Source organism: Apodemus sylvaticus, chromosome 3 (genome assembly GCF_947179515.1).
Source record: "Apodemus sylvaticus chromosome 3, mApoSyl1.1, whole genome shotgun sequence".
Taxonomy (NCBI): domain Eukaryota; kingdom Metazoa; phylum Chordata; class Mammalia; order Rodentia; family Muridae; genus Apodemus; species Apodemus sylvaticus.
In genome coordinates, this window is record NC_067474.1 from 73708234 (window position 1) to 73722593 (window position 14360).

A 14360-nucleotide genomic window follows, 5' to 3' on the forward strand; every position below is an offset into this window, starting at 1 on the left:
GGCCTGGCTTCTATGCAGTTGCTGGTCCTTATTCTTACACTTCATTGTCTACTGAACCACACTCAGTCCTGACATCCAGTTCTCTTAGACTAACTTTTTTTTCATTCACCGAAGAGAATGTATTTTTACTACACGAAATGACTTGAAGTACTAATGTCTACCATTCAGGATATTCTTCTAAAAAGATGCAGGCTTTCTCCAGCTCTGTGAATAGTTCCAGACCTCTGTTTGGAGAGAACTTACCAATGTCAATGATTTCATATTGTATCTTTCTCACCCAAGAGCAGTTATTTGAATACGAAGGCACACTATTCATAAGGTAATCTTCCAATACAAGCATGCGCCATACCTTGACTTGTCCATATTTATGCTTTATTGTTCTCTGAAATGAAGAAGTTAGGAAGAACCAGAATGAAGTATTTGCAGAGAATATTTAATCACCTATTTGTTTTGGGCCTACTCTGCCAGACTGCCTTGTAGATAAAATATTGAGGGGAACGGAATAGGACCTGACAAGTTCTACCGACTGGGCCATGGACGTTTAGAGATGGGATTTAATGAATAGGCTGTGAGAATAGGAAAGGTTATAGACCATCACATATTTTCTTTGCAGGGAAGGGAGTGAAATGGGCCTGACTTCGTTTTGTGTTGTTTTGTTTTGTTCCATTTTGTTTTGACTGGAGACCCAGCTCTGGGTGCTGGGAACTGAACAGTTATATTTAATGACTAAGCCATCTCTCCAGCCCAAGGGCCTATTATTTTTTTTAAGCTTGTTTCAAACTCATGATCTTGATTCAACTCCCTAAGTGCTAGGATTGTGCGTGTGAGGGGACCTCAACTGAGAAACCGCTCCCATTAGAAGGGCCTGTAGGAAAGCCTGTAGTGCACTTTCTTGTTTGGCGGTTGGTTTGAGAGTGCTGCCCTGCTCACTGTTAGAGATGCCACCCTGGGCTGATAGTCCTAATGCACAATAAAGCAGACTGAGCATGCTCTGAGAAACAAGCCAGCCAGTCAGCAGTACTCCTCTGTGGCCTCTTCCTGCCTTCAGTTCCTGCCCTGGCTTCCCTAGACGATAAAAGAAACCCCTCCCCACCTCCAAGTTGCTTTTAGGCATGGTGTCTTATCAGCAATAGAATACAGTTTGCAATAACAGACAGGTCTCTAGAAAAAAAAAATCAAACTGATGTGCACTACCTTCCGGAATACTTTCTGACAAGCATTTGGAAGCAGGTTCTGTGCGAAGCTGAGGGCGTGATCCCGCAACAATATCTGCTACTGGGCAAGAACAGAGTATGGAGGCCTTAGTTGAAATACACCTGAAATCCTTGACTAAGAGATTTGTGCATTAGCATTCTGAATAGGAAATAAAATACCACTTTCACATTCATTCATTTTTAGTTTTTATTAGTGAACAAGAGAAATAAAGCACTGTTACAGTTATGAGTCACATTAACAGAAATCTGTGTTCTATAGGTTTAATGCCATATGCTTCAAATTCATTGTTCATAAATGAGCATAGAAATCTTATGTCACTTTGTCAAATAACACTGTGGAATATACTCAGCTATATTTTTAAACTGTGTTAATTTGTGCATATGAAAGTATTTTAATATAATATATATTTGAATTAGACACATGTACATGATAAACATGTCAGACCTCAATGCTGCACTCCTGTGTTTAGTGGTAGCTACTATTAATTTTCTTCTAGGTTAAAAAAACCATGTCTATTTATATACAAATATATGAGTATAAGTACATATATATGTACACAAAGGCATAAAAAGGCAGAGAAACACATACACACTCTGTCCACAATGAGAACATACTATATACATTATTCAACAATCTATTTTCTGTCCTTAACAATGTAACAAGTATCACTTACTACCAACACATTTTCAGCTGTTTTCCACTTTTTATTACCCTCTTATTAACAGTATCTAGACAAAACACCTTAAAGTTTTCTATTGAAGCCTTTAATTCTAGCACTTGGGAGGCAGACACAGGCACATCTCTTTAAGTTCAAGGCCAGCCTGGTCTATTTAACAAGTTCAAGGCCAGCCTGATCTACACAAGTTCCAGGCTATCCAGTACTACATGGTGAGATACTGTCTCAAACAAAACAAAGCAAAACAAAACAAAATAACTCCCCAAAGTTTTCTACTAACTCAGAAGCTAACAGAGACGTTAACAAAGAAAGCTAGATGATACCAGAGGAGACCCTGACCCTCACCTGTATTTTACACAAGGGAGTAAGTATGCAGTAAGCATAAATGCAAATTAAATACTAACTGTGCAGATTACCTAAGCACACACATAAGAAGTTCGTGAATTGTCATATTTTACTGTTTGTTGCTCTAATTAGCATTAGCATTATACAAATGTATATGCGCGTGCATGTGTGTGTATACATGTGTCAACCTTGAATAGTTTCTCAGGAGCCCTGTACCCTGTTTTTAAAAGCTTTTTTTTTCCTTGTCACCTAGGACTTGCAAATTAAGTGAGTCTGGTTAGCCAGGTGTTCTCAGGGACTCTCCTGTCTCAACTTTCCCAATTGTAAGATTGCAAAAACATGCCATGTTATCTAGCTTTTTACATGGGTCCTAGCGAAGGAATTCAGATCTTTATACTTGCTTAACCAGCATTTTACTGATTATGATATCTCTTATCTCCTTGACTATTTTAGAAGATTCGTATTTTCATCTAAATATGGAGACTATAACAAGTGTAAAAATACAGTATTTTTCAGTAAAGGTTTAGGATCAAGTTTAAATTTTATTACCATCTTATGTAAAGAGCCATATTCAAATTCTCTCAAGTATCACAAGGAATGATTTTTTTTTAAAAAGGGATTTTCTAATATCATCAAATTGAGAACATCTTTAAGGTTAAACAATACCGAACCAGTCAGCTATCAGGTTTCCCACATTAATCTTCCTCCGGAGAGTGTTCCTCTGAGTGAATTTTCATATGTTTGGTAAGAGAAGCATTTTGTTTGAAGGCTTTACCACATTCAGTACATTCATAGGGTTTCTCTCCAGTGTGCAACCTCTGATGAATAACAAGTTGTGATTTTGCATTGAAGGCTTTCCCACACTCATAACATTCAAAGGGTTTCTCCCCTGTATGAGTTCTCTGATGCACAATAAGGTGTGCCTTCTGACTAAAGGCTTTCCCACATTCAACACACTCATAGGGTTTCTCCCCTGTATGAACTCTCTGGTGTTGGGTAAGGCCTTCAATTTGCTTAAAGGCCTTACCACACTGATTACATTCAAAGGGGCAATCCCCTGTGTGAGTTCTCATATGGTAGGTAAGAGATGAGCTATGTCCAAAGGCTTTCCCACACTCGTCACATTTATAAGGTTTCTCCTTTGTATGAGTTCTTTGATGTATAACTAGGTGTGACTTTTTGCTGAAAGTTTTCCCACATTCGCTACATTCAAATGGCCTCTCCCCTGTATGGATTCGAATGTGTTTAGTCAGGGATGAGCCGTACTTGAAAGCTTTGCCACATTCGTTACATTCATACGGTATTTCACCTGTGTGTGTTCTCACATGCTCAGTAAGAGATGAGTTATATCTAAAGGATTTGCCACATTCCTTACACTCATACGGCTTCTCGCCTGTGTGAGATCTTATGTGTTGCATAAGGTTTGAGCTGTGTCTAAAGGTTTTGCCACATTCATTACATTTGTAGGGCTTTTCTCCAGTGTGGATTCTGAGATGGTCAGTGAGGGCGTGTTTATGACCGTGTGCTTTGCCACACTGTGCACACTCGTATGGTTTTTCCCCAGTGTGAGTTCTCTGGTGTACAACAAGGTGGGACTTCTGACTGAAAGCTATCCCACATTCGTTACATTCATATGGTTTCTCCCCGGTGTGAGTTCTTTGATGGTCAAGGAGTCCCTGTTTATGGCTGAGGACCTTCCCACACTGATTACATTCATAAGGTTTCCCAGAGCCTGGGGCTTTGTCGGACTTAGACGGACTACGGCGGGGTGATTTCCGTTTCTCTCCGGTCTGAATTTTGTCTTCCTTGGTATGGGATGCACTATGATGGCATACTTTCTCACATTTCTTGCTGGCTTGGTTTTTGTCACCTTTATCAGACAACTTATTGCTGGATAACTTGTCACATTTCTTTCTAGTTGAAATTTCATCTTTGTTCACATCAGATGCAGAATGGCTGAGTGATTTCCTGTGTTCGTTAGCTGTATCGGGTTTCTTTTTCGTAGAGTTTTTAATCTGACCGGGTAAGTCTAAATTCTGATTCAAGTTCTTCCCATGTGAATTGGATTTATGCAATCTTTTTTCAGAAGGAATGTGTTTTGAACGGACACCTTTTTTCTCCAACAAAGCATACTCACTGCTTTTCTTACTGTTTGAACTTTTCTTCCTGAATGTCACTTCCTTACTGAGTTTGCTTTGGGACTTCTGTTTTTCCTCTCTCTGCTCATCATCTTGTTGGACTTCTAAAACAGAATTAATGAGACATTCTTGTGAGTTTCTGCACTCCCACAGAAGTTATTTATAAGTTTCCTAAAGAGATGCCCTCCAAATGCCCTCCATTTTAATCCCAAAGAGATGTTTGGGATTAAATACTTACTCAACCTTAGCTACCAATGTAAACTAAGCATCAAGAACAAATGTCCCTATCATCTTGGACCTGATAGGAAGAAAGCTATAGTAAAACCAGGGGAAAGACAACTGAAGTAGTCATTAGGAAAAGAGTTGGTTGCTTAGAAACAGGATCTTGTAACCTTGGATGAAAGGTGAAATAGATACAAGGAACACTGAACAAGCAATGCATTAAATTAAAAAACAACTTTGTGATTATGCCAGGTACGGTGACACATGCCTGTTAATCCCAGTATGCAGGAGGAAACAAGATACTTTTTCACAAGTTTGAGGTCAGCCTGGCCTACATAGCAAGGCTTTAACTAGTCTTCTCACTGTGATCAAATTTAAGATAACATGATGTAAGTACTACAAAAGCCATACTTATCCTATGTAGTAAAAAGCTCTTCAATACAAAGACTAAAACACCCCCACACAGAAAGAAGCAGTAATGTAGGACTATTTGTTCTCAAGAACACAGTGTGCATAATTCTAATTCCCTGTGACTTCTAAGTTGCCAGTTCTTATTCTTGGTGGAGTTTGGCTAAAGTCTCTGCCCTTGGCTTATAAGAGGTGTGTGTACTCATGTCTCTTCAATAAATCCCTCCATTTTTGCTAAGACTAGCTAAAATAAACTAAAACAGAGAATACATCTACCAAGAAGAACTGAGGAACCAGTGGGTGACTGTAACTCTAAACAGGGGAGGCTGCTCCTCCCTTCTCTTCCATAAGCAACGTAACAAGGATGTTGTTACTAAACAATTGATGACTCCATAGTTCCTCTAAGTTCCCTGATGCTTTTACATCATGAAATTCCTAGGAATTAGATTGGGAAATGCTTTACACCATCTGGGTTTACAGTGAGCATCTACCTGTTTTTCCAGTGAGCTGTGGAGTTCATGCCTTTGATCCTGTCACCATTCCAACAGTTGATGGCCAATTTCAAGTTTATTCATGGCTCTAAGCACTTGCTTATGTTCTTTTCCCTACACATTGCACAATTATAAATTTAGAAACATCTTAAAACATTGCTCTTCTTCTCTAAGACTACTCCCTAATAGCTCTCTGCATAGAAATACAATGAAGAAATCATCTAAGGTAAGAATTTTAAACATTTAAAGAGAGAATCATAGGTAAGAGTGAATAGCCATCTCATTGATAAAAATAATTTTATATGGAGACAATAAGGTATCTGAATGGATGAATTAAATTCTCTGTTTTATGGGAGGCATTTAAGATATTGTGGTTTCGGGTGGGCTATTGTGGCACACATCTTTAATCCCAGCACTCACAAGGCAGAGGCAGGCAGATCTGAGTTCCAGACCAGTCAGGACTGCATAATAGAAATTCATGTTAGAAAAATAAGAGAAAGAGAGAGACAGACAGACAGACAGACAGACACAGAAAGAACAGAGACAGGAGACACATACACAGACAGAAACAGAAAGAAGCACACACAAACATAACACACACAGAGAGAAAGAGAGAGAGAGAAAGAGAGAGAGAGAGACAGACAGACAGATAGACAGACACAGAAAGAACAGAGACAGGAGACACATGCACAGACAGAAACAGAAAGAAGCACACACAAACATAACACACACAGAGAGAGAGAGAAAGAGAGAGGGGAGAAAGAGAGAGAGAGAGAGAGAGAGAGAGAGAGAGAGAGAGAGAGAGAGAGAGAGAAGGGGAAGGGGAGTCCAGAGAAGCTAAACTGTTAGCTGCTCTTTCATCCAGGGACTCAAGAGATTCAGCACCCTGGGATAAAGAGATGAACAGGACCCTCCAGGTAACATGGCAACACAAAGTCTTCTGATACCCAGTGATGATGGAGAAGACAGGGACAAATTTCCTTCTTAAAGTGATCAAGACTTACACCTATTCTCTTGACATGTAAGATTAAAAAATCTTTGCCTGTGTGTATACATGTTCACTTGTATATGTGTGCACATATCTGTAGCAGAATTTTCTCTGTCCAATCACTTTAAATATTAATACAAGAAGCCTGTGATAGGACAGGAAAAAGGGAGGCAGAGCGAAGTGTTGCAGAGACAGAGATGGAGGAGACAGGTAGGAGGAGAGGAAGGAAGATGGAGCAGGAGGAAGACATCCAGATTCTGCATGGCTTTAAATAGCTACAGGTAGCTATGAATATAATAAGAGGATAGAATAATTGGGAATGACTTGTCTAATCTAGGTGAGCAGCTTGTATCATTATCATTTGGTTCTGAAATTATTGAGTGAGTATCTTGTGAATTGATAATTTATTGATGTATAAATCTGACTGGTTAATTATAAGCTTCTAGAGTTTTGTTTTACCAGGTTACTAGATATTGTGACAACTAAACTCGAGGTGGGCAGTCATTGCATGGGGCTGGCATGACAGTGCCAGTGGGAACTTAGCAAGCTGGGTGGAGAGTTTTGGAGCTCTGGGCCTAAGAGTCTGCTGAGATAAGAACACCCAGCTGGAGCCCTGTGGTCCGCTGGTGCCCTGCATAGTGAGGGAACTTGAAATTTCATTTTAATATTTACCGCAACACATACATATTCATGTGCCCATGCATGTGGAAGCCAGTTTGACATGAAGCCATTCCTAGATTGTTTTCTGCATCTTATGTTTGCAACAAGGTTTCTCACCAAAAGCAGAGCTCACCAGTTGGCTAGACATGCTGGCCACCAAGTCCCAGACTCCAGGCTCCACTCCAATCCTTGGCTAGATTACAGGTGAGCACCTCCAGGCACGCTTGTTACATGGGGGTTGAAGAGTGAACTCAGGTCTATGCTTGTGTGGCCATTACTTTATGAACTGAGCCATCTCCCTAGCCTCATAACCAACTTCTTACAGGGATGGATGGAGATGTCACAACTGATATCCACTCCCCCAAAAGACAGAAAGCATGAAGAGACAAATTGACCATGAAGGGATTGTGAATCACAGTCCTAGTATGTAACAAGATCAGACCAGCGCACAAGTGGGTGTGCTCAAATAATAATTGATTAAGGCTGAAATAACTTTCTCTTCTTTTCCTTTCTTTTTTCCTTTTTCCTTTTCTTTTTTTTTCTTTTTTTTCCTTTTTCTTTTTTGTCTTTCAAGGCAGGGTTTCTTTGTGTAGCCCTGGCTGTGTGGGAACTCACTCTGTAGACAAAGCTAGCATCAAACTCAGAGATCTCTCTGCCTATGCCTATGCCTCCTGAGTGCTGAGATTAGAGGTGTATATCACCTTTCCCAGGAAAATAACTTTCTTAATTTGAGACAGCAACTAGAACCTGAATTTTAAGAGAAACCAAATGTAATTTCAGAAAGGTAATAAGCACAGGCCCACTGGGCTCTGGGAGTATAGGTAATGCTTATCAGTAACACAGAAGAAGAATCAGGGAAAAGTAGACTCATTAAATCCTCCTAAGAACTAGACTTAGAGATAAGATAAACCTGAATCATGTAGTGTCAGTGACAACTAAGAAAAACAAACAAACAAGTGGGACTTGACAAGAGGACCCAGGGCTAAAATCAGAGGACAAAAGCAGGGAGGCCAAATGAGTCTGACCAACAAGCATGAGACTTCCCATAGCTGACTCTCCTACAAGCAGCTCCAATAAGAAGGCACAGCAAAGACATCAGAGATGCCCATCCAGAAGCTACTTGGTATTTGCGTACTGGGAGATCTTTTTGAAAGAGACGAAACAGAGGACTAGAACACAAGGAGATATATGACCTTAAGGGACCATCAGCAAAGTAAGCGGAGCTGGCGAGTTACTCACCCATGTAAGGGCATGGCAAGAACTTAAGGATGACAGCTATTAACATGGGTACAAGAGGACAAGAGGGTTGACAAGAGATTGTATTAGTTACTTCCCTATTACTGTGATAAAACACCATGACAAAGTCAACAGGGGGCAGGTGGGAGGGGGTTTATGGTTTCAGAGAGATAAGTCTCTCTTTACAGTCCTGGCAGGGAGACATGGCAGCAAGGGACTGTCACAGAGCAGGAAGCTGAAAGCTCACATCTTGAACTTTAAGCAGGAAACAGGCCACACCTCCTAAACCTCCCCAGACAGTACCACCAACTGGGTGATGTCCCAAATGTCTGAGACTATGGGGTACATCTCAGTCAAATCATCCCAGGGATTAAGGACAGATGGACATGATGCTGTCTTACAGAACAGGGGTACAAGGAGTTTTGTAGTTGGAAGGAAACTAAGTTATTAGAAGCAGAGGTACCCATCATTCCCAGAGATGCAGAAAAGACTGATCTAAGAAGGTCTGAATTCATTAAGAAAAACTATGACACATTAGGAAACTAGTGTGCAGGTAGAGGACGGGGGATATTGATGGCTTTTTAAAAATAGGGTCAACAGGAATGAGATTGAACGTTGCAAGCTCAGCAATGGGGAGACAGGTAGGGAAGAGGCTGGGAGGATCTGGCAGCTTCAGGCTGCTGAGGCTTGGACTTTACCCCATCACAGAAGATTGTACTCTTGCCCCTTATGGAAGAACATGCCTCTCCAGCTCCCCAGTAGCATGGCATTTGGAAGAACATGCCTCTCCAGCTCCCCAGTAGCATGGCATTTGGAATCGCAGTACTTCTCCTATAAAGAGATTATGTGTGCCTACTGCCTACCTACCCTCTGATCCAGATGCTTGGAAGTGATAGCTACCAAATCTAGTCAGTGATTAAGTGCCTTAATTACAAGGAGTTATTAAGTGGTTCTGTTTGCCCTTTTATTTTTCTTCTCCATAAAATAAGAGCTTGTCATGAGCCTCTCATGTGGGCGGGTTTATAGAAAAAGGAGATATTTGAACCTCCAAGATAAGAAAACATCTGTACATTGAATTCCTTTTCTCCTGAGAGATTCCGGTGTTTTTTTTTCTACTAGTTCCTGGTTAAGAGAAGAAAACCTAGGACTTTTAAGAAAAAAATTTTTTTTTCCATGTTGGGGATTAAATCTAGGTACTTCTGAGAATTCACTCTATTCTGAGCTATATCCACAGCCCTAATAAAAGTTTATAAATTACTCTTTGAAGAATTCCAAACATACCACAAGAAACTCAAAACTTACTTGCACTGGCTCCTGTTTTCTTGGGCCTTGCTAGTTTGTTCAGACTACTTGGGCTGGTCTTTTTCACCTTTCCCGATGCTGGCTCTTCTTCTCCCTCCAGTTTGGAGACTACGTCTTGTTTAGGATCTTGATCTCCTACTCATGAGAAATGGTAGGCATTGAGTGTTGGACCAACCATCTCAGAAAGCAAGCCCCAATGCTTGTACTTCAGGGCCTTTCAAGGCTAACGAACAAATATGGCTTCTAATGTTTCACAGTAAGGATGCCCATGCACCTCAACTGAGGAGGCAACGGCACAAGCGTCATTCCTAGTACTGAAGGGATTAAAACTCCCTGACCAACCACTATCACCATCACCACCACCGCCACCAAAATAAAATAAAACAAAACAAGAAAACATCAAGGACTTGAGGAAGACGGGGTTGCAGTGAACATGTTCTGGGTGGTGGGGAACTGTCCTTACCCATTGAGGCTGGATTGCTGCAATTCTCTAGCTTCGTATCCTTGTACAAGTTTCTCTGAACAGGTTCCAGCTGCTCCCATTCCTTCTGCGTAAAAGCCACAGATACATCTATGAATGTTACTGATCCCTATCTTATTCAGTCTGGCACTTCTTAACTCTCCACATTCCCAAGTGATTTGAACAACAGAATTTGTTCTCGCCTCACCTATCTACTACTGCCCACAGTACACATTTAAACATGCTCTCTCGACATGTAAAGGCAATCCCTCACCTCACAGACCAGCAGTGTGTGACTTGGAGCCATCACTAATCTCTACCTCACAGATATCCAGTCTGACTCTTAATAACCCCCAACGCTCACTGCCAGGGCCTTCCCAATACCCAGGTCAGTAAAATTCTCCTTAATCATGTGAGTAATTTTAATGACAACTCCCAACACCACACGTGAGCAGATCCTTCCAGGCACTTGCCCACAGGTTCCTCAATCACAGTCTCACGAGACACAATGATCTCTAACTCTCAGAAGTTCCCAAATCTGTAATCTGACTAATCCCCAACCACTGATGCCAATAGAACTCTTCAACAGTGTCCATTACAGAAACCCTATTCTCTGTCAGCAAACTCCAGCTCGAGCCTCCCCATTCCCCTTAAATAAAATCCACCCATCTCCCAGGAATCCTGCACTTAAAGTGATCTCATGGAGAGGCCGTGTTTAATTTTTCTCCATGGCTTATGTACTTTAAGATCTAATGATGGATGGAAATGATTGCTTCCGCCATTTCCTGACTACTTTCACTGTCTCGAGTCTGTTTACAGACTCACCAGCTTTTAATACATCAGCCTTCAGTGATTCAACAGGAGGAGTGACAAGGCTCCGTGTGGAGAGTAATCACAGCCATGTCTCATTACAGCTAAGGACTCAAATCAGTTCATCAGGAAGGGGTGAAGTCAGGGAGAAAGCAAACCCAGGCATCCGAGAATCCTTTCCAGTAGAGTCACACAGAACACACTAATTCCACCAGAAACGGGTTTTGGCAACACAAAATGGGTTGGAAAGCCGCAGCAAAGGTCCAAAGAGGTGTTTACTGGGGACTGGGTTATATCAGAACCAGCTACCTGCATATACAAAAGTCTTACACCCCATTTCCTGAAGCCCAAAAGCTCATTGTCTATATTAATGCACCATGCTCACATCCAGATGTACTCTGAATGTGATTTCATTTTTCCGGTTAACTCCAAATTGTCACTATAATCTCTTGCCTCTGACCATTGCAGTAAATTTCTGACCTCTGGCACCTACTTGACCTGTAGTTATCTTCCATAGAGTAGCCAGTGATGATCTTTGGATGTATCAGTCAGATCAAATCAATTCCTTGCTTAAGCCCAGTGGGAATAAAATCCACATCCAACATAGCCAATAAGATCTTACATGATCTAGAACCTTCTTCCACTGATTTCATGTTTTTCTACTTTTGTGTGTGTGTGTGTGTGTGTGTTTTCCAGGCACAATTTTTTTCTTTTACTACAACAAGAAGCTAATTTCTATCTTAAGGCCTTAGCAATTGGCATTCTTGGAATACTTTCGTATCTCAGCAATAACCACAGCCTGTCACTGTGTTCAAATCAACTGCCATTTCTTTAAAGATTAACTTGGGAAACAAAACACTTCCAATCTTTACTCTCTACCACATTATCCTCTCTTACTTTCTTCACAGCGGTTACCTTTGTCTGGAATTATCTTACATGTATATTTACATTTTATTGTCTCTTTTCTGTTTCTCAAATTTAAAAGACAGATGGGGTGCAGTGAGGAGGCTGAAGAGATGGCTTCATCAAGTGCACAGGCTGCTCTTCCAGAAGACCTGGGTTCAATCCCCAGGACCTATATGGCAGCTCACAACTTTCTGAAACCCCAGTTCCAGGGGATCTGACACCCTAACACCAATGCACATACAATAAAATTAAATAAGTTATTTTAAAAAAGAGACTGGCCCTATATGTTGCTACTTATAACATTCTCTGGCATAAAATAGGTTCGCCTCTTATACTATGTTCTACAATTTTCCAACCATTGACACCCAAGTATCCCTCAGTCACTAACCTTCCCCAACCTCCTCTACATAGAAGTTTCCAGTTAGCATTCTTTGCAGGTCACCAACCTCCATTGAACTCCAGCGACCGTACAGAACCTTCTATATTAAGCCCTAAAATTGCTCAAACTCTTGGCCTCAGAATCCTAATCACAGAATCGTAAAGGACCTTTAATAATTCCTACCAAGGACCCCAACACTAAAGGAACAGTTAGGACTACAGATACCCTTCCTCCCCAGATGGCAATCGGCCATCCCAATAGGCACTTTAAGACTCCTCGCATCCCACCAGCTATCGTCTGCTCGTTAGCATCCAGGTTCCCCACCCGCTGCCAGTCACAGCACACGAAATGGGGACTCTTAAAGACACTGCTTACTAGACTTCCAGAAATAGCACCATCGCTGACCCCAAGGCCTCAGCTTCTGATCCTCACATATTCCAAATGAGCCAATTCTCCAAATCTCAACACGGCCCCTCTCAAAGAGCAGCCTGCAATCCCCCAATTACCTAAAACACCAGCTCCCCAACAGTTCAGGTTCTAATCCTTGTAGGGCTTCCTGTCTGTAATACATCACAAAGCCCTCATTTCTGATCTTGCTAGCTTTCCAGACCGAGACTCAGTCACTGTTACTGACGCCTCCCCGCTCCCAAGCATCACTTATCTAGGCAGATCCGTCAAAACACTCATTTCCAAAAAATCACAGCAATCCACAACTCCATATGCCCCCAATATCACGGGCATTAATACTCCACATGCCCATAATACCCTAATACCTTGGTCCCTTAGAACACCGGCCTCCCAAAATGACTATTTAACACCAACGCCACAGACTCTCAAATCTTGTCTATTCCGACTCCAGCCACCCTCCAACCCCACCAAACCAACCCCAAACCCTTACCGCCCTCACCGCATCGCTGTCCGCAGGCTCGGGTGTAGCCATCTCCTTCGGACGCCTGGCTTTGTCCGCACTCCTCCGGCCCACCGCCTCTGGCTTTGTCAGGTCCTTGATGGAGTCAGAGGCCGATATGGCGGCCACCCCGGGCACCGCTTCAGAGGGTCCCGGGGCTTCGATGGCGCAGCCCTGCGGAGATTGCTTGTGGGCGCGGCCATCTTGGCATGGACCCCGCCGTACAACCGAGGCGCGGGCGCCTCTGGGATCACTGTGCAGGCAGGGCTGGCGACTGCTTAGTCCCGGTTCCCGGAGCTGCGACGTGTCCCAGGCAGGAAGGGATCAGAGGAGCTGCTGCGCGGCACACGCACCCCAGAACCGAAACCCCGAGGCGCAGGGAGCCCTCACCTCGGGAGTTCTGTTCCAGAACTTGGAATTGCTTTTCCAATGGGTTTTCCAATTGCAGTTGCCGGGGAAACCCGGGAGGCAGAATGAAGAATCCTACAGTGAAAGAAACACGAGAACCGGTCTAGACTAGTAACGCTGATTTACAGAGAGAAGACATTTATCGCTAAGACGTAGGAAAAAATCTTTGGATTACGGTTATAACGGAGGGAAGAGGCAAACAGCGAACAATCACTCCTGGCGAGAGCCCAGAATCAGTGAAGACCTGTCCTCAGAATTGCACAGCTGTTAAAATGACTTCTCAGTGCACCACTTAGCATGCTCATTGCGTTCACTCTATAGTTTTTATGTAGAGGTTTTGATATGTACAATCAAGGTGCTCGGCTTTATTAGTACAGGACAAAGAAGACTATACAACCTTCATCACCCCCGGCCCCCAGTTTGGATTCGCAGCAGTGCAGAGGCGATGAGATTATTGCAAATACACTGTTTCTCTTTAACTGACTCAACCTCTCTATTCGAAGGTGGACCCAGTGAGTAGGCTGTCTGCAGTCCTATTATGTAGAAAGCAGAGGCAGAGTCTTTCCAAGACTTGCCTTGTTATATAGAGTGGACTTGAGGTTAGCTTGCACTATACAAAACAAAGCACTTGTCCCAAAAGGGCAAAATAAAAATAAGGGTTTTTGTAGATGTATTTAATGTGTATGTGCAGGGGGAGAAAGACAGAAACTGATTTGTGGAGGTCAGAGTATAATTCCTAAGAGTCAGTTCTCTCTTTGTAGGGATCCCAGACTTCACTCAGTTCTCCAGACTTACCTACCACAATGGTT

The 14360-nt window shown here is 42.3% G+C and overlaps 1 protein-coding gene across 2 annotated transcripts; it reads right to left on the reverse strand.

Annotated features, from left to right (window-relative positions):
- Window positions 1–1383: 1383 nt before the first annotated feature.
- Zfp37 (ZFP37 zinc finger protein) lies at window positions 1384–13422 on the reverse strand. 2 transcript variants are annotated; one of them, XM_052176577.1, is made up of 4 exons: window positions 13135–13422; window positions 10145–10229; window positions 9682–9816; window positions 1384–4478 (listed from the first exon to the last, which is right to left on the reverse strand). In XM_052176577.1, the coding sequence occupies exons 1-4, from the start codon at window positions 13174–13176 to the stop codon at window positions 2932–2934; spliced, it is 1809 nt and encodes a 602-aa protein (XP_052032537.1). In that variant the 5' UTR covers window positions 13177–13422; the 3' UTR covers window positions 1384–2931. The 2 variants fall into 2 exon arrangements, with proteins under 2 accessions (XP_052032537.1, XP_052032536.1); XM_052176576.1 differs by having other exon boundaries at window positions 10145–10226; window positions 13144–13271.
- Window positions 13423–14360: the final 938 nt, after the last annotated feature.

What these genes read in the sequence shown, in the direction of transcription:
- Zfp37 (XM_052176577.1), bottom strand. Translation starts at nt 13,176, where the DNA reads ATGGCTACACCCGAGCCTGCGGACAGCGATGCGGTGAGGGCG. An exon ending in CAGCAATCCAGCCTCAATGG is followed by an intron (nt 9,817 to 10,144) that starts GTAAGGACAGTT and finishes TCTCATGAGTAG; the next exon opens with GAGATCAAGATCCTAAACAA. An exon ending in GAAAACAGGAGCCAGTGCAA is followed by an intron (nt 4,479 to 9,681) that starts GTAAGTTTTGAG and finishes ATTCTGTTTTAG; the next exon opens with AAGTCCAACAAGATGATGAG.